The 27,711-nt window shown below is 50.2% G+C and overlaps 1 protein-coding gene across 1 annotated transcript in view; it reads left to right on the top strand.

Annotated features, from left to right (window-relative positions):
• The window catches only part of ST8SIA2 (ST8 alpha-N-acetyl-neuraminide alpha-2,8-sialyltransferase 2), a 60,519-nt gene extending 46,383 nt beyond the window's left edge, over positions 1-14,136 (top strand). The window contains exon 6 of the mRNA XM_074354019.1: positions 9,654-14,136. Within this exon, the coding sequence (XP_074210120.1) occupies positions 9,654-9,939 (286 nt within the window). The 3' untranslated portion in view covers positions 9,940-14,136. The remainder of the gene's footprint in view (positions 1-9,653) is intronic.
• Positions 14,137-27,711: the final 13,575 nt, after the last annotated feature.

The raw sequence follows: 27,711 nt of genomic DNA, 5'->3' as shown, positions 1-27,711 counted from the left end.
GGTGTCTTCATTTTACAAATGAGGAACTTGATGCTCAGACAAGCTGGGTGATTTGTATGAGGTCACTGAGCCAGTAAGTGTGACAACTATGAACCGCATCATCTCTCACTTTAATGCAATGCGCCAGATCCAGCAGAAATTCACACCCACCCGGTTCTGGATTTGGGGACCCGATGAGCTCAGTGGGCCAGGCGCTGCCGCACTGCAGAAGTGGCGTTAGGAGACTCGGTGGGTAGCAGCGGGTCAAGGCTCCACGTGCACAATGCATTTGTCCCAAACACAGGGCAGCCTCCCCACCAGGCAGAAGCTGAAGGGTCAGCACATCTCAGAACAACTTTATAAGACAGATACTATTTTCATCCCCAATTTATTCATAAGGAGACAGGCTCAGACATGTTAAGAAAATTGCCCAAGATCACTCAGATGAGGAGGAAGGGGATTAGAATCCACATGTAGAGACTTCAAAGGTCTCTCCTCTTCCCACTGCCACCCCACTTCCCATATCCTTAACATACAGACTGACCACCATCTGTTGAGCACTGATGCCCAAAAGTCACTAATTAAATAGATTAATGTTGCCTTCATGGAGCACTTTAAAAACATGCCACCAGCCTCCTATCTTGCCAATTGTCCCCATTTTTATCAATGACTTAAGTGAAGGCGTTATTTGTCTACTTAGAAAATTCACAGGTGATGTGACGTTGGGGGACTTCCCAATATTTGGGGGCCTCAGAGTTGAATCCAGATCTCTCTTGACAGGCTGAAGCAATGAGCCAATCACAGAGAAAGAAATTTAATACAGACAAATGCAAGACTCTCTGTTCTATATCCTAGTTGGGTTCTACAGGTACAGAGGGGTGAGCAGCACAAGCCATCAGTGTCTATGTGGTTGCTCACCAAGATCATGTGATCTTAGACCACCGCAGTGGATGGATAACATCTTTAAGAGTCAGGTTGGTCAGTGATGGTTGGTCAAATCCCACTTGGAGAACCATATTCACCTGGGAGTACCAGGCTGGAGAGGGGCCACAGGGACAGAGAAATTCAAAAGTTGAAAGGATTTGGGAGAGGTCTCCAAGGAGCATGAGACCAGTCTTTCTTCATTCAACAAATCCTTACAGGCACCTAGAGGGTTCCAGGCCTTTGCTGGGGGGCACAATGGTCAATACAGCAAGGCTCCTGCCCCTGAAGGGCTCACAGGTTTGGCCTCCGAGGCTCCAGGTATAGAACTAGGGTTGGGAGAAGATCTCCAGCAAGTCAGGTTCCATCTGGACACTGGGAAGAACATTCCAGCAGATAAAAGTCCTCTGAGATGAGCGTGGTTGCCTCTTAGGAACTGACGAAATTCACATTCTTGGAGATGCTCAGGCAGCAGTGAACGCCCCTTCCTGGGCAGTGAGAGGGACTCTGTGTTACACAGACAGTCCGTGTGCTGTTTGCCAGGGCTGCCATGATGAAGTACACAGGCTGGGCAGCCCAAACGGCAGACATGCGTCCCCCTCCAGTTCTGGAGGCCAGACGTCCTTCCGGGGGCTCCGAGGGGAGAATTGGTCCCAGCTTCTCTCTTTAGCTTGTAGATGGCCGTATTCATCATTCTCCCTGTGTTCCTGTCTGTCTCCAAATTTCCCTGTTTATAAGGACGTCAGTTATGTTGGATTAGGACCCACTCTCATGATCCCATTTTAACTTAACGACCTCTGTAAAGACCCTAATCTTCAAAGGTCACATTCTAAGTACCGGAAGTTATGACTTAAACATGTGACTTTTAAGGGGACACAGTTCAGCCTACAACAGTTACTGTCCTAGAGAGCCACCCTTCCCACGCAGAGAGCCTTTGAGTCCACACACCTGTGCTGGGAGAGTCTCTCCCCCCTGTGTACTCTCAAGGTTCTTGTCCATCTGAGGCAGTTACAGGACCTGGACAGCGCAGGGAAGTGGGCAGCGTGGTGCTGAGACCCTGAGCAGAAGGCCTGCCCTTCCACTGTCACCACTCCTGTCCCAGCTTGGGTTTCCAGGGGCTTCTGGCTCTGCCGGCCTGCAGAGTGGCACAGTGCCTGGTGGGCTATTGGCAAGGGACGTGAGCAATGGAGGGAAATGACATCCAGGCAGTTGAAGGTGGCTGCAGGAAGCAGGAAGATCTGGTGAGCAGCTGGTAGTGAATGGCTCCAATTCAATTACAGCGATGGAGAAGGCCCACTGAGAGGGCAGGAAAGCCGCTCCGCCCACAGGCCTGGTGCAGAGGAAGCTGGTGAATCGGTGCTTAATTAGGCATCAGGAGTGCTGGGCGTAGGTCCTTGGACGGCACTGATCCAGCGGGTCCCCTGCCAGGGCCAGAGCAGCAGATCCGCAAAGGAGGCTGGGCTGCCGGGCAGCGGGGAACAGACCCTGAGGCCGGAGGGCAGGTCGAGGCTGTCAGAGGAAACATGGTGCAGCTCGTAGGGAGGGGGGGAGTCCACCACAGGTGAGAGGTGCCACCTCCCAGACCCGCCCCTCACAGTCCTCGGAGCGTATCCCCAGGGACACAGGAGCCGAGCCCCAGCCTCCTCCAGTGGACACAGGGTGCGGAAGTGTGTTCCATGACTATGTCACAGCAAGAAAGGGAGGGGGGGTCCTGGGGAGTGAAGGCACAGATGGTGTTTGGTCCTTTTTCATGGACTGTCTCTCCATATTTTTTTAAAATAGCAATGCATATAGTCAAAAGAAAAATCAAATAGTATAAAAGGATTCAAAGCGAAAAGTGAGCCCTCCTGCACAGAGGCAGCCTGTTAAACTGGTTTTCTGTGCGTGTCCTTCCGGAAATGCCCACTCTCACACCTAAGGGAGCAAGCTGGAAGTACTGCGCCTTGCTCAGTTCTGAAAATTATTCCGTATCGACACGTACCGCCTCACTCTCCTTCACAGCTGCCCAGCGTTCTGCCGTATCTGGGCCGTAATTTATGTGAGCAGAAGCCATCAGTGGGCATCACAGGCTTTTCCGGTCTCCCGCTGGTACAGTCAGTGTGGCCGTGATCGTCCTGGACTGACATCTGCACACGTGCGTGTATCTGTAGGCTTGCTTTTGAGATGTGCCTTTGCTAAAAAGAGAGACGGATCTGTGCTATGTGCGTTGTCAGTTTCCGTAGAGGTTGCCAAATTGCCCGCTGTAGAGGCAGGTACCAATTTACACTCCCACCTATGATCATTGAAAATGCCTGTTCTCCCACAGCCTCGCCAGTGTGATGTATTATCTGTATCTGTTCTCCCTGCCAATCTGCGGGGAAACGGCATCTGATTGTTGTGCGAAATTGGATTCCTTTAATTATGAATGAGGTTAAATATAACTTTTTTTTTTCTGTTTGGCATTAGATTCCAGAATCCAGCCAGCAGGTTTAAACCCCCGAGAAATGGTCTTGCTGGGTCCCTGCAGGGCCTCTAGGGACACAGCGGATACCTGTGTGTGAATGGCAGTCTCTCGGCTCCCTGAAGGGCCCACCTTGTAGCAGGAGGAACCCCTCAAGTAACCAGCATCATGGTTTTTTTTTTCCTCCTTTCTTTTGGCAACATACTATCTAAGATGCTGTCAGCCTGCCTTTCACTCGTGCAGACCTGGTGGTCACTTAGAAGGGTTTAGCGTAAGTCTGGGCTCCTTTACCTCTCCTGCCAGGGCCCCCAGAGGGAGCCACTAGCCTCTACTTGCTCATCTTCACTCACTGCTTCATTAAATAAGGATTCGCGAAGCACCCACTTTGTGGGTGAGCTATGCTCGCATCTGGGGTTATGTGGAAGCAGAAAGTCAATCCACTTGCTCAGAGAAGTTTAAATTGTAGGGGAGGAGAAAGACAAGTAAGCAAGTCATTCTAGCGTAGCCTGATCAGGGCTATGATAGGAAAAGAACAACATCCGGGGAGATCTGGGAGGGCTTCCTGCAGGGGGTGGCATTGAAGCTGAGACTATAAGAAGGAGTCGCCAGCCAGAAGTAGGAGGTGGTGGTGTCCTGGAAGATAGCACAAGTTCCTCGTGGCACTGTGGCTGTGCACGCCAGGGGTGGGAGGGATTTCAAGTCCAAATCTCAAGGACTTCACAATTGGACTGAGGCTGCCGGATGTTAGTCGTGGACCCAAGGAGTCACTGGGGAGTTTTTGGTGGCATGGTCATACTTGAGGGTAGCCTGGCTTACTTGAGCAAGAGCACTGGCTAGGGTAAGCCTGGAGGCCTGGAGACCAGGAATCGGCCTTGAGCATGCCCAGGGCTTGACCAGATCTGCACTCCAGCCCTAAATTCTGAAACAATCCCCCGCTCCTCTCAGCTCTCCACTACCACAAAACTGGGAAGCTGCATCCTGAGGTGCTCGCCAGGGCACCAGAGCTCTTAAGTGCTCCCAGGGAGAGGACAGCAATGGGCTGTGGGACCCCCAGATTAGGGCTCCAGCTGGTGATGTAGATGATGAGAGACCAGGAGTCTGAGAGCCCTGCTCCTGGCTCTGCTGTTCATTTTGCACTGAGCATCACCAACTGGCCGCCTGTGAGGCATTCCTGTTCCTTATGGGCGATGTGAACTTTATCCCACAAAGTGCCTTTAGTGTCACAGAGAAAGCCCTTCTGGTCCCTTTCTCCAACAGTGGCAGCCACTATGCTTGCCACATATGGAGCACAGGAGTCCAGGGAGAGGGACAAACGTGCTTTGGAGATAATTTTGGCAATCCTCATTTATTGCCATCCATGCTTGTAAAATATGGCGCTTAATCGTCTCGGCAATTGGGGTAACCAATTTGAAAAATAATTACTGCTTTCTTTAAGATTACTTTGCCTTCTAATTAAAACCTCCAGACGGGGATATTAAAGGTGCATTGTCAATACAGCATCCCGGATGCACCCAGCTAACCTCATTTGGGAAGGCAAAATTAATTAGTTTGTGTTTTAACACCCAGCTGTTCTCCTAAGGAAAGAAATCGTCTACAAGTCGGCCACGCACACAGTCTGTAAATTGGCCAGGGCGACTGAGGAGATATAAAGGAACAGGAGAGTGATTTGTTCCTGCATAACTCAGTCAGCTTCTGTTGCAAGCTGCTCATTAAACGCCACCCCCGTGTCCCCGTCAGACATCCGCTCAGGAGTTCTTGTTTACCCAGAGAGGCAGAATCGGAAATGAGAGGGTCCCTCCCTGCCACTGAGCTCTCAATTCATCTCGGAACCTTGTTTGCTGTTAACACCTTTCCAGTGAGCCTGTCTGGGCGGTAGATCTAAGAGGCTGGGCGTTTCTATTCCTGTCCCAACCGGCCAGAGTCACAAAGCACTGCACTGCCAGCTTCTCCTCCTCTCTCCTTTTCTACTCCTTCCCACTTCTCAATTCCATTCGAGCCAAACATTTGCTGAGCACCGTGGAAGCCAGGATAATCAATTCTAGTTTATGCTACAATAACAATCCCCAAAACCCTTGTGGTTTGGCATCACGGAAGTTTATTTCTCATTCTCACCAAGTGGGATGTAGGTTGGCAGGGGCCCTCTTGCAAGCTGTGACTCAAGGATGTAGGATTCTTCCATCTTAAGCTGACACCATCTTCAGAGGAGGCGTTGGGGTTCCCAAGGCAGGAGAAGAGAAAGCTCTTGGGGAACAGTTGGCCCAGAAGGGACACCCTTCCTGTCACAGCCTATTGGCCGGAACTGGTCACATGAGCCTGGCTCGATTCCAAGGGGTGCTGGGAGATGCACCACACAGAGCGAGGTGCCTTTGAACCCCCTACAGTATAAGGGGACTGTAAGGCATGGACCCCGTTCTGGAGGACATCACAGTACCTTTTCCAGTGGGAGCCCAGCCCAGATAGCAATGAACTATCAGCCTGGGTTGATTTGCATAATAGGAGCAGTGAACACAAAGCTCATGATAATAGGGGGAATGACTAACTCAATTTGAGCTGAGAAGAAGAGGGTGGAACAAAGCGAACATTTCCAGGAAGATGTGATTCATGTGCTTAGTTCTGGGGGGAAGAAAGAGAGTTCACCAAGGGGACAGGTGGGGGAAAGGCATAACCACCGGGAGGGCACCGCACGTGTCTGTGTAACTTCAGACCCGCCTATGAGCTACTTGGATGTCCCCTGCTGATTCAATTCCTCCCTGTCTCTCTCTGGGCAGAGCATCAACAGCCTGAAAAGAAATTCATTTCTGAAAGCCTTACCCAGCTAAAGCCTTGCTATCAGAAAATAAACAAACCGCAAATCCCTCATATGGCATGTGGCCGGGGTTAGGGCTTGAATTTGCTCAGGGAGTGAACAGTCTGTGAGATGCTCTCATGCGGAGACTCTGCCGGTGGCTCGTGTGTCCCTGGATAATGTCAACAGCAATGGCGGCCAATTCATTCCCAGCCCCGAGGCCCCCAGAATCACCATGGGGTGAAAAAAGCCCAAGAATAGAAGCAGGAAGGCTGCATTTTATCCGAGCTCTAACTACCCAGCTGCATGAGAAGTTTGCCTCTTCTCAGGCAAGTCACCCTGGACTCCTGCTTCTTCCTCTGTAAATTAAGAGAAGAGGACAAGTTCAATCCAGGATCACCCACAGATGTAGTCTGTTGACTCACCCAATAGAGATGCACATGATTTTTTAAAAAATTTTTAATTAGTTGTCAATATTTTAAAATCTGGAGAATTTGCATTAAAATCCAGATTTCTGATGCCTTTGAAAAAAATCAGAAAATTTGACACCCACCACCATACAGGACAACAATAAACTGGCTACCCCTATAGATGTCACAGTCCCCACCACTCCCTATTGCCTTGGCAACACTGAGGCCAGGTGTCAGTTTTCCTTACACACATGTCCCAACTCCCAGCTCACTCAGTTATATCCGCTGCCAGGCCACTGGGACAGATGAGTTAAATCTTACTTAAAACTCTATGACTATTCTTTATGCTTCCTTCCCCCCGCCCCCCTTCTTTTCTCTAAATAAGTCGCATTCTCAGGTTCTTTTTGGCAGAACCACCTATCAGTTAGAGCAGAGTTCTTAACCTTGGCTACCCATTTGAATTATTGCTGGTGGGGTGGGGGGAGGCAGTGGTTAAAAATCCCAGGGTCCAGGCTACACCTGGAGGTGAGACCCAGGATCAGTCCTCTTAAAGCTCCAGGTGATTCCAGTGTGCAGCCTAGGTAAAGAACCACGGAGTTAAAGCTGAGAGTGTAATGGACTAGCTCAGGCAGGGGTGAGCTCCCCGTGATGAGAGGTGGTTAAGACAAGGTGGATAAGCACTTGGCAAGGATTAGCTGCTACTCTTCTGGATACTTCTCCTCCGTGCACTCTCCCTGACCTCACCCCCCACCCCGAGCCCTCCGAAGCTCAGCTCAGCCCCACTGAGCATGTAGAGTACTGAGGTGGTCTAAGGAAGGGCTAGCTCCTTATCTAATTAGCCCCAGCCTCAGCCTCAAGCACCCCCTCAAGCCAGCACCTTGCCTCCTACATATTAGCCAGTATTAAAATTCTCGACCATGGCAGGAAGAAATAATGATGGTCTGCAGGATGTCCACCAACTCTTTTTCCTCTTATTTTTTTATTGGGCTTGCGGTTACTGGAGCCATTGTTCTGTTCTCTGCCTTTGTCCCCTCCATCTGATTCTGGGTTGGAAAATTCAGCTGCAGGGAAGTTTCTCAGCTCAAGACAGGATGAAATAGGAGGAGGTGCAAAGAAAGGGGTCTTCAACTGACAGGCCTGTGAAACGGCAGTAGTTGTGAAAGGGGGCCACCCGCAGTTCCTGGAAGAATCACGTTCACCTTGATTCTGGCCATCCGGGACGACAGCCTCCGTCAGCAAGGAGATCACCCTGGCCTGATAGACAGGTTGGGGTGGGAGGGATCCTGGCAACAAGTTTTATTATATCGAATGTATGATTTACTGAAATTATGTGAGTTATTAGGGATCTATAACTTTGTCTGATGCAAAGGCTAACGCCACCTTCCAAAAAATAAAGGATTTAAGGTTGACTCTCTGAAACGTTTGGGGGTTCCTTTTTTGGAGCTGCAGAAGGACCCTCTGGCAAAAGGAAGGGCATACTTGGGCTTCTAGAAAATCTGCTCCCCCAGACTTTGAGCTAAAAGCCCTGTGAATAATGTAAAACAGTTTTAACTTTCAGCAGCTTGTAAGTGTTCCGCTAGGCATCCTTTTACTTTCTGGCATGAATCTGATTGACATGTGTGACTTCATAGTCACGTACATCGTTGTGCTGGGGTGCCATGGGGAACTGCTCCCGCCCATGCTTCAGAAGGGGAGTGGATGGTTCTCACCATGGCAAATGGGAACATGTGGGATGGGGACCCACGGGTGTGTTTGAGTACAGAAAAATGCAGTGTCTGGTGTAGACACAGTAGAAAGGAGTTTGGGGTAAGGACTTACACCTTTCCACCAAGGTGTATGCATTGCATTTAAAGGGGTTCGGCATAGGGTAAGTGGAAGGTTTTACTAGAAATCAAGAGATTGGACCACACATCCTGGTAAGTTCTAAATCCAAGCAGGAGGAAAACCATGATGGAAAACAAAAGTGATGGTGAACAGAATGGATGCTTTCCCACTTCCGGGGACAGTTCTACATGGTGATGGAACTTGGAGGATGTCTTGGCAATCCCTTGGTCTGTGCCCCATCATTGCATCAAAGTAAAAAACTTGGTCCAGCAGGGAGAAGTGGCTTGGTCAAAGTCACACAGTTGACAGAACTGTTGCTGAAACCCCCTCTAAACCTCTGTTGCTTAGTCTGTGAAATGGACATGGTTTTTTCCTCGCTGCTTTCTTGGTTAAGGTAAACGGAGATCGTCTGTGAGGCAGCTCAGCACCTCACTCAACACAGGAAGCCCTCAGCCTAAGGCTCTGCCCTTTCCACTCCCCGTGCCTCCTTTCATAGTCCTGAAAGATTCCTTCACAGAACTCAGCCTCACAGGGCAGACTATCCGCTGACCCCCTCAGCTCTCCAGGGAAGCCACATGCGGTCAGAGATGGGCATCCTACCACAGAGGGTGGGGCATCCTATGGGCAGAGATGGGAAGGAAACCTGATGATGCCCAAGAGGCAAGGATGTCAGCCCCTCCCAAAGTCAGGCATGGCGATGGGCAGTGGGCCCGCTGCAAGAGGTGCCCCTTTATCAGGATCGGCAAACCAGAGCCAAAGCACCAAGCCGGGCCACACCCACGTCTGTGTCGTCTGTGGCTCTTTCGTGTTACAACGGCTGAGGCCAGGAGTGTGGCCAACAAGCCAACAATTGTTGACACCTGGCCCTTTATGGAGAGAGTTTGCCCACCCCTGCTTTGGATGTCAACAGGTCTGAACTCAAGTCAAGGCCCTGTCCTTTCTACCCAGGTGACCTTGGGCAGGCATCTTCATCTGAACCTCATTTCTGCATCTGTACCTGCTCACAGGCCTGCCTCGTTTCCAAAAAGTCACGTACGTGAAATCACACAGCATAGGAGCCGTTCTGTTACTTAACAAACAGTGGCTGTCGGTCCTCTGTGAACAGGGAACCAGTCCCTTGGTTGGTCTCTACAATTCCTGGAGTGGCAGGAGGCAGGCTGTGGGACAGGATAAAAACGTTCCTCTTCCTGGAAAGGATGATCCACAAAATCGTGGATTTGGGTTTTTTTTCGATTTCACAAACTCATGTGTTTTTTGTTTCTTTCTTACATTTTTTCACTTTTTTCTTTCCCAGATACTGGCTGACCAACAAAGTTCACATCAAAAGACCCACCACTGGCCTCTTGATGTATACCCTGGCCACGCGCTTCTGCAACCAGATCTACCTCTACGGCTTCTGGCCCTTTCCGCTAGATCAGAACCAGAACCCTGTCAAGTACCACTATTATGACAGCCTCAAGTACGGCTACACCTCCCAGGCCAGCCCCCACACCATGCCCTTGGAGTTCAAGGCCCTGAAGAGCCTGCACGAGCAGGGGGCTTTGAAACTGACTGTCGGCCAGTGCGACGGGGCCACGTAAGATGGGTGCCCCGTGGGACTCAGTGGCTCACATTCCCTGCCGGCTACACCACAGGCAGATGGGAGTTGGGGTGGCACAAACTCTAGAACAAGCAGGCTAGTGGTTTTCTTTGTTCAAGTGTAAAACAGTGACCAGAATATATATATCTATACCTGCATATATATATTGACCTGAGTATTTATAACTGTGTGGTGTTCATCTAGCATTAGGCAGATCAGCCACAGGAAGAAGGTGTGGAGAACCCACCTGAATCAGACTGAGACTCAGTCCATCTTTGGGGGCAGAAGGACTCGACATGAAAAGAAGCCAGTCCCATGACATTGGATGACACGCTGCCTCCCGGGTTGGAGGCATCTTTGGGCTCATGGATGATCAGAGAGCCACCTGTTGGCCGCTGCCCCGAGCCTCTGAGAAATGTGGATTTTGGGTGAGCTGAGACCCAGAGGGGACCACTTGACCCAAGTGTAAAATGGTGCTGTTCCCAGGGAAGAGGGAGGTTGGAGTGTTCGGCCCAGCAAAGGAGCACGAGGTCAGCAAGGAGCCGAGGCCACGTCGGAGCTGAGGACCTTGTTCCATGAACTTAGAGTTTAACTGCCGTTGGGACGAACCATGGTTGACCCACCTGTCCCAGACAAGCCTCTGCAGCTCTGGAGAGAAGGCTGGAGAAGACACGATGGACAGGTCACATTCTGGCTTTGCAGGAACCCCCAAGAACCTGGGATGGAGCGGGCAGATGACACAAAAGGGCTGCGGTGTTCCAAATCGTGTCTTTGAAAAATCACAGCTTCCTCCTAAGGGTTGGCGCTCCAGCCCAGAATAAGGCAACAGAGTGTCCACAATGTGGTGGTGGTCCTTTCAAATGACTTGAGCCCGTCAGGGAGGAAGGGACCCTGGGCTCTCATGCTCAGGGTGAGCCTCCTTCCTGCCCTGTAAGGATGTCACATGAGGGACTGTACTCTTCCCTGCTGCCACCAGGGAAGCCACCACAAAAGCTTGAAAGGGCACTTCCAAGATAAATGTCATCCTTTTTAAAATATATATGATTGCCTTTCGGGGTGCCTCCAGAGCCCCGAGTGTAAGGCCTGGAAGAATTGTAAGCGTGTAGCTCCGTTTCTCTGCATCGTGCACTCCGTGGGGCCTCTGCGCCCAGACTGCTGCATCATTGTCACTTTCTTGTCACTTTCCTGTCCGGATGGTCACACCAGCTGGCACTGAGCTCCAACACTGAGGTTTTCAGCTATGCAGGGAGAGGTTCCAATGTCCATCCCCACTACAGAGGCAAGGATTTTAGAATTTGGCAAAATCCTCCCCCCACCAACATTAAGATTCAGAGTTAAGACTTTTTTTTTTTTAACCCAAAGCCAAATGCAGTATCCAAATACTGGACATAATCTCCCCAGGGAAACCTGGGCTCGATGCCAGTAATTTAGGGGCTGGAATCACGGGTCACATATAGACAAGCATTAGCCAGCCTGACGTGTTGGATTTATTCCCTCACCTGATAAAATAACAGTGTTTTAAAGTATATTTGAAAGATAAGTAAAAAACCATTATCTTGAAGGTGAAGGGAGTTAAGAAAAGTAATCAAGAACTGCTCCCAAGCATATGAAACCGGACATAATTGGTGGCAAATTCAGAGTAGGATATTTGCTCTAAATTGATGCCGGATGGGAAGCCCAGTGGCGGCGGTGGAAGGATGCTCAGAACCATTAACCCCACATGCGGCCGCTCCAGATCCAAACCCTATCACAACTACACGTCTCTGTGTTTCTTCCCTTGTTGTTCTTCTTGTTGAAGCTTGAAGACTGAGATTTGAGATTTGCATTATAAAATGAATATTAAAAAAAAAAAAAACCCAGCCCTAACAGCCTCTGTGGGAACAGAAGAGTTCAGACTTCTCACGAGAAGTGGAAATAATTAGTATCATATTTTACACTTCTCCAGGGCCTTTCACTGTGAGGCTCTCCAAGGCCCTGGAAGACATTTAATTTCTGAAGCTTGCAGTGCCCTGAGGAACAGGCAGAACTGCCAGCGGGGCCTCCGTGGATTAGCCAAGGCCTTGGGTTCCAGAAGGTTCCAGCGAGTGCAGAGAAGAGCCCGGTGTTGGGTCCTGGAGTTGGCCCTGCCCTCCCCATACCCACCAGTGCCCCTCCTGCAGGAGAGTCAACGAGCCAGAGGTCTTTGGAAAACACGGTTTTCTCTCTGTGTCTTCTTGATCTTGCTTCCTTACCCTGAAACTGATGGAGCTGAAGGGGAAAGAGCTCTGACTGCCTGCCCCTGGGTTCTCTCCAGGGAATGGCTGGAGACCCAGGACCATCCACACGTCACCATCCCCAGCCTGCAGGCCCTGTGCTGCCAAAACACTTTGACCGAGTGATGGCGGGAGCCCCAGGGCCTCAGTTTCCCCTCACTCTTCGCCTTTCTCCCTCTGGGCATGCACAGGCAGGAGGCAGCCTGACCTTTCCTCCTAGTCGAGCTCAATTGGACCAAGGTTCCACTGCCAGCACTGGTGCAGCCCAGCTAGCCTGGGGCGGCCCCGAGGGGTCCCAGCCTGTACCTGGTCCCCAGGACCCTGACCCACTCACTGCCTTGTAATGACAGTCAGCCTCCTGTTGACCATCAGTGGCCCATCCTGAAGCCCCTCAGACTCTCTCCATTGGCTTCAAGCCTGCAAATGACCCCCGCTGTCAGCCTCCTCCTTCACTGAAGAGCTGGAGCCATCTGAAATCTCCTGATCGTGCCCTGCTCCCTTCACTTCCTCCCATTTCTGCGGAAAGAGCATCCAGCCTCTCACCAGTCCTCAACCACCCCTCTGCCGCCTCTGTCCTCTCTTTCCACCAACAGGCACTCCCTCCACCCGTCCTGGCTCCTGCGGCCTCGTCCTTTCCCCGTCAGGCCTGGGAGGGGCTCCCTAGTGCTGGCCCTGCCCCTCTGCTCAACCTCCAAGCTCCTGGGACCAGCGACTCAGCCGTCACATCGAAAGCCCCCTTGTCATCACCAAGCTCTCTGCACCACTTGGCTCTACACAGACTCCTCCCGGACACTCCCTGTCCCCTCGGTGCCCAGGAGGCCACACTCGCAAGGTTTTTCTCATCCCTTCTCAATACCTTTTCATTGTTTATTTATATATTTATTTATTTATATATTTATGATTTATTTATTGACACCCTTACATTAATCTAAAAACTAGCCGAGGTAGATCCCACCATGAGTTCCCTCTCTCCTCCTAGCCCCACTTTTAGACCCTCCCCACCTTGGCCCCCTCTCCTGGCCCTCTTTCATCCCTACGTGCTCCGTCAGCCACCGCCCACCTTCCTTTGGCTCCACCCTCTTCTTCCTGCAGCCCAGCCCCTCCCCCGCATCCCAGGCTGGGATGGCGCGCTGCTCCTTGGTCATTCACCCTGTCTGCTCCCCGGCAGCACTCAACACCTGTGAAGCCAAGCGTATTATCTCTGCCTCCCCTTCCTCCACAATCCCTCCTTTTCCTGCTAGAAGACCCGCGATCCTCTCAACCTCCCCATTCTGAGACCCTAAAGTCACCTTCGTCCCTCCTGCACGAATTTCCTTGCTACTCCATCCCATGAGCACTAACTACCCTTGCCTTCCGGTCACTCGGGCAATTTCAGGAGCAGTCTTCTCTCCCGGATTGCCTCTGGGCAAGCTTGCATAGTCTCCAGTCCATCCTGCACATTCATAGAGATTTTTTTTATCTCCAGCTATTCACAAACGTTTAAAATACTGTGCAGGTCTTCATCTGTTACTACAGACTGTCCATTAAGGCCCCATTCTTCCTTTACACCCTGCACTGGTCCATCGAGTCATCGTCATTGCTGGAAGGGGTGCCTGGTTTTCCTGTCTCCGTGCCTTTGGTCTTGCTGTTCTCGTCTCCTGGGATGCTCTCTTCTGTTTCCATTGAGGCCCACACAGAAACCACATCTTTCATGAAGCCCTCCCTGACTGACCAACCACTGGGCTCTCTCCCTCCGCGGAACCACCGTAGCACTTTATTTGTACCTTTCTCACGGCACTTACCATATTCTGCCTTGTATTATAGTAATTGTGCACTTGTCCTATGACCGTCCTTAGATTGTAAGCTCGCCAAGGGCAGGGACCGTGTTTTATTCATCTGTGTCCATCACAGCACCAGGGGTGGTGCATAGCATACAGCAGTTGCTCAATAAATGTTTGTTGGGTTAAATCCTTAATGCCTGTTGAGGGTTGTATAATGAAGGAAGTCATTTTGCATCTGTAATGTCACAAGAGCTTTCAAAAACTCAGGTGAGTTGGGAAGACAGAGAATCATTATCTGCAATATATAGGTCATAAAATTGAGGCAAAAAGAAAAAAAAGAAAAGAAAAGAAACCCAACATGAAGCCAGAATTTGCATCCAGGTTTTCTTGTCCCCACTCCAGGGCTTTTTTGCTTATCCTTGTGGCTGGGTCACTGTAAACTGAAAGCTGACCCTAAGCACTGCCCTGGCTGCCACAGGTCTGGGCATCATCTTCACAGAGTCAGAGGAACCCCAGTGCGAACCCCCACTTGTGTGCCCATCAACACAGGCAAAATCTCACTCCTTTTTGGAGAGGACAAAAGCCATTCAGGTTTTACGGGGCCCAGGGGGTGGAGCTGTGGGACCTTATAAATCATTCCTGCTGCTGTTGTCACGGGTGGAAACCATCCGTCCAGATGGCAAAGAGACTACCGGCTCCAAGGGGCTGCTGTTTGATAAATCTCTTCATGCCTAATTAAGGCTTCCCTTCCAGACTGAACAGAACAGGAACGGGAATGAATGATGCCAGTCAGATGGGACTCCAGACACGCGTGCTGTCTCCTGAACGCCCTTAATGGCATCCCAATGACACTGACAGCCTGCCCTAGCCCGCCTGTCTCTCAGCAGCACTGCTGGCTGTCATCATCATGTCCCGTCTTCATCCTTGTCCTTTTGTTTCCCCTCTCCAGGGTTCTTTCCTTTGGCACCTGCCAGGAGCAGGGTGAGCCTGAAGAGTCAAGTTGCAGCTCTTCTTGGGGACCTGAGCCCTGCCCTGGGGCAATGTAGTGAGGTGACAAGAGGGAAGGAGGAAGTGGGGGACTCTATGCCGTAGAACAGGGGGCTGTTTTGGTGGTGGACCATTCACAGCATTGGGAGGTTTCCATGGTTACTGTCCAGAAGCAATGTTTTTGTCAACTTCGGGTTTCAAGATGAGGCTAGGAGTTTTATTTCCATCCTTAGTGGTCCAGAGGGTGGGGCCAGTTTCCACATACAGTGCATGGAGCTCTCCAGGTCACTCAGCGTGTCTAGAATCACCCCAGCTGTCTGTAGCCAAAGCCCAACAGAACCGCCCAGCAAGACACTGAAGGCCCCACCACTTCCTCAGCCATCCCACCTCCCCTTAGAACCTGGGGTGGGAAGTGGGGTTCCCAAGGGGTTCCAAGAACTATATCAAGAAACCGCAAATGCTCCAGCCGTGACAACATGTTCACATAGTAAGGAGGCTTCTCTAAAACGGGCCTGGCCCCAGTGGTCAGCAGCCGGTCCTTGGAGAAGTAACAGACTATGAGGAGCTGACAGCCAGGCGGTGGGGAGACTGGCCCACATGGACGCCAGCAGGGCAGGCCCAGCCCCACAAGGAGTGCAGACCCCAGGGCCGAGCACTGAGGTGAGTCAGGGTGGGGCTGGCTCCGCAAAACACCCCTTCGATTTAGTCCAAAGCGCCTTCATTTTCTAGAAGGAGGTTGTCACGGCGAAGCTTCTGTACGGAGTCTGGGAAGGGATGGCCGGCTCAGCACCTAATGGAAGTTGGCTTTTGTGAAGAAGAGCACTCTGGGAGGAGCTGTTTTGCTCAAGGAAAGCCAAGATTGTGCTTTTCCAACGGCCAGGGTTGGAGCGCGTGCAACACAGTGCAGTAACAGCGGTGGCCGACTCTCCTGCCCATGGGTACCTCTCGGCCAGAGCTCTGGGATGGGGACCCGATGATGCAGAAGCCGGCCGCTCGAGAGCCGGGGGGCACGGACAAGACACTTGTCACCAGTGCTTTCTCAGCTATAAGATGGGGAAAACACCTCCCTACCTCCGTCCTGGACTTCCTGTGAAAATGCAAATAAAGGATGGGGGAAAGAGAAGCCCTGCAGGCGGAAGTGGGAGCAAATGAAATGCAGCTGTGAGTGTCAGAATTCTGCTCATCGAATTGTCCTGCTTAAACCTGTCAGCAGCTTTCCTTCATCCCTGGAAGAATGTTGGAAGCATCTTACCATGGCTTCCAAGGTTTTGAACCCTCCTCCCCTCTGGCTTCACTACGTTCCAGCCACACAGGCCTTTTTGCTTGTCCTAGAACTTTCTAGATTCATTCCAGCCTCAGGACCTTTGCACAGGCTGACCCCTCTGCCTGGAAAGCTTCTTCTCTGGCTCCCTGCAAGCTGCTTCCTCCTCAACTTTCAAGTCTTAAATTGAATGTCACCTCCTGGTGATTCGGTCCATGGTCTCCCTCCGCCAGTCACTCTACACATCACATTGTCCAGCTAGGTGCTCTTTGTAAGTGATCTGAGTTAGCTCACTTATTTTGTAATTCTCAGCCCTGAGAAAATTCATGAAAGATCCCAGTGCTCAGACCACCCTGGGACAAGTTTAATCGATATGCCCAGAAACCAATAAGGGACATCAGGTTTTTTTTCTTAAACTCATTCTAGGGCACAGCCAAGATTAGGAAACACTGACCTATTCACTCCCTTGTTTATTCTCTGCTCGCCCTTCTAGAATGTTCACTGGGGACTCTGTTCCACTACAGTGTCCTGTGCCCTGAGGGGTGGAAGCGGCCACCTCCAGGGTAATGGTTAATGTCTCTTCTTGGGGTGCTGGCCACAGGCTGCAATGTGACTGCTTTCCTGGCTCTCTCAGGAGGCATCGACATGCATGGTGACACTTTGTCCCCTGCAGCCCCTGGTAGATGGATAGCATTTTAGCTGAGCAGCTGGATGAGTGTTTCCAGTCCCCTTCCACCTCCTCAGAGAACTTCATGACTTTTGCCTCACATGGCAAGCCCATCCCCGGCTCCACCCCAAAGACCTCGTCCAGCTCAGCTACATATTGGAATCACTGGGAGGCTTTTAAACCCACTGGCACCCGAACCCCGTCCCCCAGGGACTTGGAAAAAGTTGGGAGGAGTCCCAAATAATGGAAAGAACACCAAGGCCTCCTGAAGAGCAACAGGGATGGCTAAATGCTTTACATGGACCAGGTCATCTGACTCTCACAGCCACCCCTTTCCCGTGAAGGCTATTATTATTCCCACTTCACAGATCAGGAAACTGAGACAAAGAGGTTGGTTAACTTGCCCAAGGTCAGAAAGCTAGGAAGTGGTGGAATTGGGATTCAAACCCAAGTCCTCAGGTTCCCAAGGGGTTCAGGAAGCCCCTAAGCTTCACCTTGACCAGCATCCTTCAGTGCCTCGGGGGCTGCGTTAGCCTTGATGGTGAGTGCTGTTCCTGCACCAGTCCCGGCCGCCAGCCCCTCCCCACCCCAGCTGTCACTCCCAGGTCCACCGGGTGGAAATGCTCATTAGAGCAGTGACAGTGACAGGCGCTGGCTGCCCAGCCTCGGGCCCTGTAGACATAGCCGCTGCCTTTTGAACTTGGCGGCGAAGCTGGGACTCAACATTTCCCCTGCACGTGCTGGGCCACCTGGCCTGGTGTCTGGGGAAGAGATGGGGTAGGCAGCCAAAGCATGAAACCACTAGAAAACGTGGAATCGCCTTCTGGCAGAGCCCAGGCTGGAAATGCGAAGCCAAATTCTTGGCTGTGCCCTAAAATGAGTTTAAGAAAAGAAAACTGATGTCCCTTATTGGTTTCTGGGCATACCATTGCGAAGTAGAGCAATGAAGCAGAGGACAGAGAGGCACAGGCGACGAGCAAGAAGGCCACAGACACGGGGGGGAATGGCCCTGGGGCTCTTCCGTGGACTCTGCCGGATGTCACCAGCTGTCCTGGCCGGGACTCTCGCTCCAACAGCCTGCCTCGAAATTAGGAATTCATACCAGGCTGGGTTACAGCAGAGAGGTGGCCTCCAGCCATGCTCCTTTGCTGCTTTGGTGAGACTGGGGGACTTCAGACCACCCAGCCCTAACCCCTCTTCCACAGCAACTGCCCGCAGCGCGGGGTGGGTCCAGCCAATTCATCCCCCGTCTGTTTCCTCAACAGTAAACTGAGAAGAGGAGACCTCCCGGCTCAGACGCCCTTGGGATTGAACCTGATGAGACACCTTGAGTCTTTCAGCCCCAGAGGGCAGGTGATGGATGCAGGCGACTCACTGCCTTCTTCTCCAGGCGCTCTCCCAGGCCAAGCGGGCAAGGACTAGTGCACAGTGAGTTCTCAGCTCCCCCATCCCAGCTCAGCCCACCTCCTTGCCTGTCTTTGCAGTGATTGGGAGCCCCGGCAAAGAGTAGGTGCCCAATAATGAAAGAATGCCTGTTGAATGAATGAATGAATGAATGAATGAGTGATCCCAGTTTCCCAAAAGCGCTTCTCTCTGGCTACTCACCAGATGGGTTCCCCTGGCCTCGGTTTCCATACCGGAACAAAGTAGGCAGGTTTCTCTGCCTCCCTCTATGGGAGAGCTGCAGGAACGGTCACAGTCATGGAGCAGACAGATGTGGGTGTTGCATACCAGTCAGCACCCCTAATTTAGTGTCAGCACCCCTCAATTGCCTCCCCATTGCATTCCAGAAGAGGCACGTTTTCCCAGATGACTTGGTGTCCCTGCGTCAAGTAGTCTTAGAGTGGTCCATTTACTGAGTGTCTGGCACGTGTCAGCCCCCACACTGGACAGCGCTGGGTCCTTTGCCTAGACTGTCCCCCTCCTCCATCAGCTCGCTAAGGTCAGGATTATCCATCCCTGTTTTTATGGAGAAGGGAACCAAGGCTCAGAGCTTGTCAGAGGGCTAGTAAGTGGCAGAGCTGTGCTTTAACCTGGGTGGAGAATTCCTTCCTTGAATCTCTGCCTCCCTCTCTGCACAGCAATTGGAGTTTCCTCGACCTCACCCCTTAGACAATCCACCTCCAGCCACCATTGGAGGGAAATGTACTCAAGCCTTAGAGGAAAATGGAAGCTCAGATCAGAGGAGCCATCTGAATAATACAGAATATTGAAAATGCTTCTCCCAACCCCAATCTGGTATGGGGAGCCATGAACAGATCCTGGGAGAGACACATCCCTGCTACTTGATGAAGTCTCTTTTCATATTTGCTCCCTTATATGGACTGATTTTTGCTGTGGAAATAAGAAAAGAGACTCAGAGTTTAAAACAAGGCTTTGTCTTTACTGAAAAGCTGCATGGAAGAAGAGGGTGAAGTGAATTCTCACAAGTAGAAGCAGATTGACAACCACATCTCCACCGCTGAGTGCATTGAAATCTCAGGCTTTCTGCTGTGACAAGGGACAGCCTGAGATCGTCTCTGAGAAGTGCCTTGCGGTCTGTATGGGAGGAGGGGGGTCATGCTTCTCCTCAAATAAGAGGAAGACAAATCTTATAATTTAGCCAACTCTAAAAGGGCTATTTGAATGGGGTGCCGATGACATTTATTTTAAAAGGGTCAGGAGGTTTGTCCAGTAAAACATTAAAGAGATATCATTTCATCACAATTATGGGTTTCTTCGTCCCACCACAGGTTATGTGGGTGCACCTCTGTCTATTATGGAGTAAATGTCTTTATTTCAATTACCTCTTCTCCACGAACAGGCTCGTGTGCGTCAGTATTAGAAAGATTTTTTTTTCTCCATTCAGGTTACATTTTTCTCTGTTCGTTTTATTCTGCTTGAGATCATTCTGCTGTCAAGAATTCCTTGTCCAGTGGCAGGGAAAGATAAATAATTTTAAAATCTCACTTCTCACCCAAATTCTATTACTTCCCATCCTCTCTTCCTGCCATGCGTCTCCAGAAACTTGCCAGGAACAAATTTCTCCCACTCCAGGGGCAGCCAGGTGAGGTGTCCTTGTTTCATAACATTTCCATACAGGTTTGTCTCCCCCTCTGCAGTGGTGTTCTGCCCCCAGATGGTCCTGATGCTGGCTGTCCGTGTCTCCCCTACCAGCTTCAACTGATCCCTAGTTTTCTGGGGTTTGCCCGCTTTCAACTTGACGTTATTAACTTTCAAGCTGATACACGGAGGTATCCCAGCAAGTAAGTTGAAGTCCACTGCAATTTCCAAGGTGCCTCTTCAGAAGGTCTGTGATGGCCTCTGAAAGTCTGCTAGTCTCCAGTCCAGTCTTTCGGGAAATACTACAGAGTCTCTCAGGATTGCTGTCAACGGCATAGACTGTTCAGGTGGAGCTCAGCTTTCTCCTGATCTTTTTCCAGGACGATGGACGTCTCCTGACACCCTCTATTGGGAGTCAAACTGGACAGAGAAGAGGAGTTGAGGAGGAAGTCAATGGCAGCCCCGTAAGTCACTGAACTGGGCTGCACTTTTTCTTCTGCCCGAGAAAGAAAAGGATACAAGAGGACAGCCAGATCACTGTGCACTGAAGCTCACCTCAAAAAGACTGTGGCAAAGGCAGAAATGGCCAACAAGCATTCCATCTGCTCACCACACTTCCCCACCCATTCTCAGTTAGACGGGACCTGACTGTAAGTAGATCTGGCCAGTTGACTGTAGGCAGAAGTGGCATAGAACTTCTGGAATAAAACAGAGGAACCAGTACATGACCATCTGGCTGTCTATTTCCCTACGAGGTGCACAAAGAGACTGCAGGATCCAGATGAAACAACTCCAGAATGATGGAACCTCCATCAATCTGGGTCCCTGAATGAGGACTAGAATTCCATAGCAACCTTCCCTGAGTAAGTTGTGTGCAAAATTAACCTTTATTGTGCTCAGCCACTGAGAACTGGAGATTGTTTCAAAACACAAATCTAGTCTCTCCTGACTAACACAATGCCCCCCCACCACACACACACAGAGTTTTCAAACACCATTTTGGTATACAGTAGTGAAATGTGAGCACTCAAGGATTATCAGGCATCTGGTCCATCACCCTTCCAATTGCATCTCTTGGTCAAAGTCTCTTTCCAGGAATCTCTAGGTCATATCTCACATCCATTTAACTCATGGGAAGTTCACAACACTGCCACTCAGCAGCCCTGGTTCTGCTGGCCCTGGTGCCTTAATTTCTAACTCAGACATATGTCAGGACACAGAGCACTGAGTCCTCCAATTCCAGGGAAGAACAGCTTTCTAGGTGGTCCTCCAGATGGCTCCTCGCCCCTACAGGATGTGGATTGGGGTATGGGTGGATTACACTGCATACCAACAATTCTCCCCCAAAATATCCTCACTTTCCAATTTCTAGTTTCAATTATTTTATACCCTTGAGATGGATGATGGACTGAGGGGTCAAGACACTGGTTCGAGGTCACCCCCTTTGTAAGCCATGCATAGATGTCTAGCTCCTGGCTTTGGAATTGAGGGTGTGTGCTTGACTGCTTTTGTTTTGCTCTTGGCCTTTGGCATCTCAGCTAGAAGAGAGATACGCTGTTTCAATATGCTGTTACAGGTAACGGTTCAGGCAGGTTGCTTGAAAGCCCATCCTATAGGTTCAGGCAATGTCAGAGACCTAGATTTGTAGAACTCTGTCCCTAAGGACCCAGAAAACAGACATCTGGTATCTCAAGAGCCATGATTATGGCTGATTGAAACTTAAAGAACTGTAAGAAGATGCAGGCCATACTTTAGCAATCTGAAACAAGATGAAATTCCACTATCTGCCTCTTGCTTCTGGCTCACAATCTTATTAACATCAGAATTCCAGATTAGCTGCATCTGTGTTTCCATGACATCAAATGGTCTGTGGCTAGAACGGTTCCCTAGCTAGGAAGTAAAACGGCACGGCAACAGGCGGATGGAAACAGGAGTTTGCACAGAGGCACTCCTGGTGTTAGAGAATGATTTGGATGCTGAAGTGCCCTTCTTCAGTCACTAAGCGGTTTCCAAATGGTGCCCAGGCTTTAAAGGTCAACTGTTGAACAAACTGAATCATAGTTACAAAATGTTATTGCTGGAAGGGACCTTGGAGACATCTGGAGCAGAACCAGGTAAGCGATCAGCATGCTCCCTCTCGGATCCTGGGCTCATGGCAAACACAGAATTCATCTCACCACGCCTCCCACAAATCCCAGCCTCAGCCGGCACCCGTCAGCGCACGATGGCACGAAAGATGAAATCCATTTACCGGTTCTACCTGACCCCTTACTGCACAGGTGAGGAACATTGTCCTAGCACTCGCTCAAGGTCAACAGCAGGGAAAAGAGCAGACGTCCCTGTTCCATATTCTTTCAAGCACTCCACCTTGAATAAACGGGAAGATGGGTGTTTCTCCTCTTATCTCCCTTTGGTCTATTCCTCCCATCAAGTCTCTTCAAACAGTCAGCTTATTCTAGTTGTAGATATGATTCAGATGCCTTGCTTATCAGTCTCTTCTGAGCCACAGTTCTTTGTTTTTCCAGTCTGAGATTCCCCTCAAGAAGCAGCAAATTAAGATCAAATGCTTTTGATTGGGCCAAAACACTAAATCTATTATTTCTAGAGCCTCCTGGCCTTAACAAAAAGCCAATGTTATGCTTTCAAGTTAAAAGGCCTAACATATTCCTGGAAAAGTGAAAATGGAATACTTCCAAGTGCCGTATTATGGATGCAGTAAGCTCTCGGAGCTGATTGCATTTGAGGTCTTGAGTCTAGAAGGGACCGAAGAAATCAAAAATCATCCCTTCAGACTCTCCACATCTTTCTGAATCTTTTCCAGATGCACTTGCCTACCTCTGTCCCGAATGGAAAGTGCATGTAGGTTAGAGGTGAACCAGAAATGCAGATGTAGAGCAATGGTGCATCCTATTCTTGGATTGCGTGTTATTGCTCCATATGGGGGTGGGGTGGGGGGTGAGCCAAAACATATGGTGCTCCATCTGTAAGATGGGGCTGGCTGGGTCCCATGAATGGCTTTTAATGCAAGTAGATTCAGCCTAATTTGGTCTGCCTCCAAAGGAGAAGAAAAGCCAGTGACTCAAATATTGTGTAAAACCATTGAAATTAATGGCACAAAACAAGACTCATTTGTATTCCACTTAATTTAAAAGATGTCTGCTTGGTGTAAAGAAACAAATTAGTTACGGGGGTGTTTGGACTGAGTGTTCAACATTCTCCTAGAAGGAACAAAATGCCTTTTTTCCTTCTTCCAAGCCATTCTCTGTTAAGTTATTTTGTACCATTCCCACCCCCCCAGGAAATCCACTAAGCATCTTGGCTTCTGTAATGGGCTGAATTTCATGGAGTTCATAGCATTGGACACAGTTGAACCAACTTCAGCTTCCCAAGACCAGTGTGGGAGGAAGAATCCCAGAAGATGTAAAAGCTGCCTAACGGAGCCATGTTGTTCATGCCCTTTCAGTAAAGCTCCAAGGACCACTGGGCATAGTAAGCAGGAGACCCAGCCCTTCCTGAACGCAGCAGGAGAGAACTTGGAGTTCATCCCTGAATGATTGCACCGTGCTTCCATGCCACACATCCCACTGGAATGTCTCACAGGGCTTCCGTGCAGCCCCAGCATTTCTCTGTCCCTGCACTATAAGCCATCCACTCTTGGGATAACCATGATAATGGAGATAATGCAGTGAGATCTTGCTCTGGGCCAGGCATCACGCTGCACATTAGATGTGAAGTATCTGATTCCATTCTCACAATAACTTCATAAGGTAGGCTCCATTCTCTGCACTTTTCAGATGAAGAGGCTGAAGCTTAAAGAGTAAGTTGCCAAGGTCAAAGAGATAGCAAATGGCAGAGCAAGAACACCAATGTTCCTGCCCCAAAGGCTGCGCTGAGACTGAACAGGAAAAGGCGATGCGGCTGCTCCTATGAACATCCCCCCACAGCTGCTACATCTTTCAACTGGGACAGCCCAGCCTAGCACTCGTACTAGTTAACTCAAATTAGGGCTGACAAGAAAAGCCACCCCTCTCTAGCCATGACCCGCAGTCAAAGCAGTCAAAGAACGAAACCTCGATGGCATCATGGCCACCTGGATGGGACTGGCTTCCTCAACACTGTATCGTATGACTCAGATAAAGACCCCCTCCCCCCGCCCCCAGTCAAGGCCAAAGTTCATCAAAAACCCCACACTGACATCTTTGCTTTCAAGGGAAGACTTTGGGCTTTACAGTCCGTCCTTGGCCGCCCTGGTCACATGCTTTTCAAACCTATTTCAGCAACATAGGCTGTTTTTCTCCCAAATGAAATCATCTTAAGAAGACTTGCGGCTTCCTTTTCCTCTGAAGGACAAACTCTGAAGATTCTGAAGAATTTAAAGGTTCTAAGCATCACCACTGGAAATCCAAGGATTTAGACCCATTTTTCACCTTCTAACTGTAAGGGTCCTGGCAGACCCAGAGTCATGAACACGTTTCCCAGTTTCTTGCTAGGAATCAGGTTTACTATGGAAAGCTACTGGGCTTATTGTTAATAAGAACCATTCTCATAATTGCATGCATTAGGCCGACTATACCCCCTAGGTGATCACAGAAGGTGGACTTCAAGGGGGCCCATATCTGAATCATTTCCGGAAGAGAGAGTTATTAGAACCCTTCAGCCAGAAGCAGCCTTTCTTTTGCAGGAGGCACACGGCGGGTGCGAGGCGGTCATGCCTTGTTTATTGCTTGATTTGAAGGGGGTCGCGGAAGGCATTGCGTCGGTTTGGTGTATGCCTGCTGATGCTTTCAAGATGGGGGTGAAAGGTATAAGAAAATTAAAAGAAGACGACTTTAGCTCTTTAGTATACATTTTAAATGAATTTATCCTAAAAATAAAGTTGTGGATTTCTTGAAAAGGTGGATCAGGGACTTTCTTTGCTGAAAAAATCATGGAAGTTCTTTGGTTCTTTTCTTCCTTTCTTTCTTTTCTTTCTTTCTTTTCTTTCTTTCTTCCTTTCTCTCTTTCTTTCTTTCTTTCTTTCTTTCTTTCTTTCTTTCTTTCTTTCTTTCTTTCTTTCTTCCTTCCTTCCTTCCTTCCTTCCTTCCTTCCTTCCTTCCTTCCTTCCTCTCTTTCTTTCTTTCTTTCTTTTGTTTTTTTGTTTCTTCTCTTTCTTCGACACCCACCATGAGGCTTAGCTCAACTCATTTCAGGTTCTCCTATCACAGAGCACACCCATCAGAGTTCTTCATCGAGAAGCTATTTATCAGCGGCTGATTCAGCAGGTGCCAATGTAAGCGAGTTTCGTGCACACGGTTATAAAAGTGGAAAAGTGGTGTGAGGTGGGAGATGCTGAGCTGAGCTGGAGCGTGGTCCCAGGAAGAGGGCCTGGCTGCCCAGGCTCAGAACCATCTCCTGCTTCTAAAATGAAAATTCGCTACTGAGCCCAGGTCCAAGAAAATGTGTGTTAAGCTGACTCATTGGCCCCTGCCTCCTCACCCTCTTCCCTGGGACCAAGAAGCAGCACCCCCTGCCACGTGTCTTCTCCCCATCCCCACTCTGCACCTGCGCATGAAAGTCCATGTCCCCTGCTCCCTAACTCAGGACCGCCTCTCACTCCTTCTGCAACATCTAATCTGTAAACAAGCCCGGAGTTCTGCCACCTGAACAAAGAGCTTTTAAATCTTAAAACGTGTGTTGCAGACGCGAACCGCAGTCCCCAATTTGGTGTGCAACTAATAAAACTTGCCTCATCTTTCTATAACTCAAGTTTATCTCTACTTTGAGCCATCACTCCTCAGGGCTAGGGGAAACTCCTCTATCAGTTCAGAATTTCCTCACCTCCCCGTAAGGCTGCTTAAATCCTGGGGACTTATGTGGTGCCATGGCTTGGGGATGGGGGTGCCCTCTGGTCCTTGATGTAAGTGTCAACTCAGGCATCTACCAGCACCCTCTTCCTTCCTCTCCAAGGTCCCCTTCCGTCCAGCTCTCTGCTGCTTCTATGCCTGTTGGAAGGTCCAGGAGTTATTCTGCTCTTCTGGGTGGAGCTTATGGAGCTGAGGATGGTCACCCAGCTTCCAGGTTCTACCCTTAATGTCTCTATAAACACACTCTCTGCCTGGGGTTCTCACTTCCCCTGAAGCACAGTCATCCACGGGACTCTGTTGGATTTGTTGAGTCTGACATACTTGTTGCTGCTGGGGGGCTGCAAGATAATCGCAGTGGAGTAAGGGAGGCAAAAATAGGAATTATCAAGGGATTGAAAACAGCCAATGTCTTTTAAAAACATGCCCCCACCCTCCAGGCGACCACCCAGCAGCAGCCCAGGTGTGGTTTGTTTTCCAGCCTCTTTAGGAGATCCAAGCTTGAGAAGGTTGGAAATGAGGCAGCCTATGATCACGGTGGGGACAAGCCAGGACCCCCCTCCCTGGAAGGCAGGGTGTGAGCTGGAATAGGCAGCAGGGGATGTGGGGAGTGAACATCGCCCCGACCTCTACGCCCCGAACATGGCTCACCTTCCCCAGAGATCCTGGCCGTTTGGACAGCGAGCTCCTAAGGAACTCAGAATCCTTGCAACTGACACCTTCCTTCATCTGACACAGCCCACACCATGTGCTGAGGACAGGCATCCCGAGACTCCTGGGTCCCTTGGGGAGTGAGGAGGTTGTGGCTACTGTCCCAGTGAAGCCTTTGCTAGGTTTTCAGCTTTCATCTCTCAGGTGTGAGTTTCCCAGACCCGCACAGGAGAGCCCTCATCCTGCCAGCCAGGGGAGAGAGTTGTGATTTCGTGGTCAGAATCCTTGAGACGGGAAGTTGGGAGTCAGGCGATCTAGGCTCAAATTCTTGCCGTGACTCAACCTAGCTGTGTGATCCGGGCCTCCCAGAAGCTCCCATGTATCTATTTGTAAACTCACGGGTGCCCCTAAGAACTGAACAGGAACATTTGTGTGAAATCCTTAGCACAGTGTCCGGCACACGGTGAGAGCTGACATCACAGAAAACTTAGTTAATTCCATCCTCACGACCACCAGCTTCACCCAGCCCATCTCCTCGCCCCTCCTCCTGGGCAGGCAGCCTTAGGGGAGGGGTTCTCCAAACTCCATCCCCTCCTCTGAAGAGCAGGACATAGGCCTCTGTTGTCCCCGTCCCCAGGGAAGCCCTGTCTTTATGACCTGACCCAGTGGGCCCTGATTTTGTCCTGTGTTTGTGGAGTGAAGGACATGGGTGGAAGAGTCGGGACCACTGGGGCCAACTCTGGTACCCTCTCTCCCTCCCCACTCCACTCAGCCTTCGCAGGCCTGCCTCTGCATGGGGCACAGGCTCTGAGTCACCCAGGTGAGCACTGGGGGCCCGAGACCATGCCGTTTCTGTGCCAGCCTCTCCTCACTGGGCAGTCTCACGGCGCTTTGCTATAAGCTGAGCCTTTCCAGGTCAGCTCACTGTGCCTTACTGTCTTAGAGTGTCACATTGGCTTTCACTGATGGGTAAAGAGATCTACAAGACAGTTCTCTGACCCTGAACCCCAATATTTCTGAGGCTCGGATGCCCAGAAATCAGAGCCTGAAGCGTTCACTTCTAGTGGCTTTGGGGCAGCAAATGTGGTTTTCCTTTGGGGCAGGGTTCCCCGATTCTGGGAAAGACCATTCTGCTGCCTCTTTCACGGGGTGCAGATGCAAGTCTCATGTAAGTATCTGGATTAACAAAACCAGAAGCAAACTCTCCTCCTGGGATGTGGATCTCCAGTTTTGATAACATCAAAGAAGATCTTTGCAGGAGTTAAGAAATATCTCTTCAGAGATGATTCCGATGCTAGCTGATTTTTGATATC

The sequence above is a fragment of the Camelus bactrianus genome, chromosome 27, assembly GCF_048773025.1.
Source record: "Camelus bactrianus isolate YW-2024 breed Bactrian camel chromosome 27, ASM4877302v1, whole genome shotgun sequence".
NCBI classification, from domain to species: domain Eukaryota; kingdom Metazoa; phylum Chordata; class Mammalia; order Artiodactyla; family Camelidae; genus Camelus; species Camelus bactrianus.
Note: the sequence above shows the minus strand (reverse complement) of the source record. Positions and strands in the feature narration are given on the sequence as shown.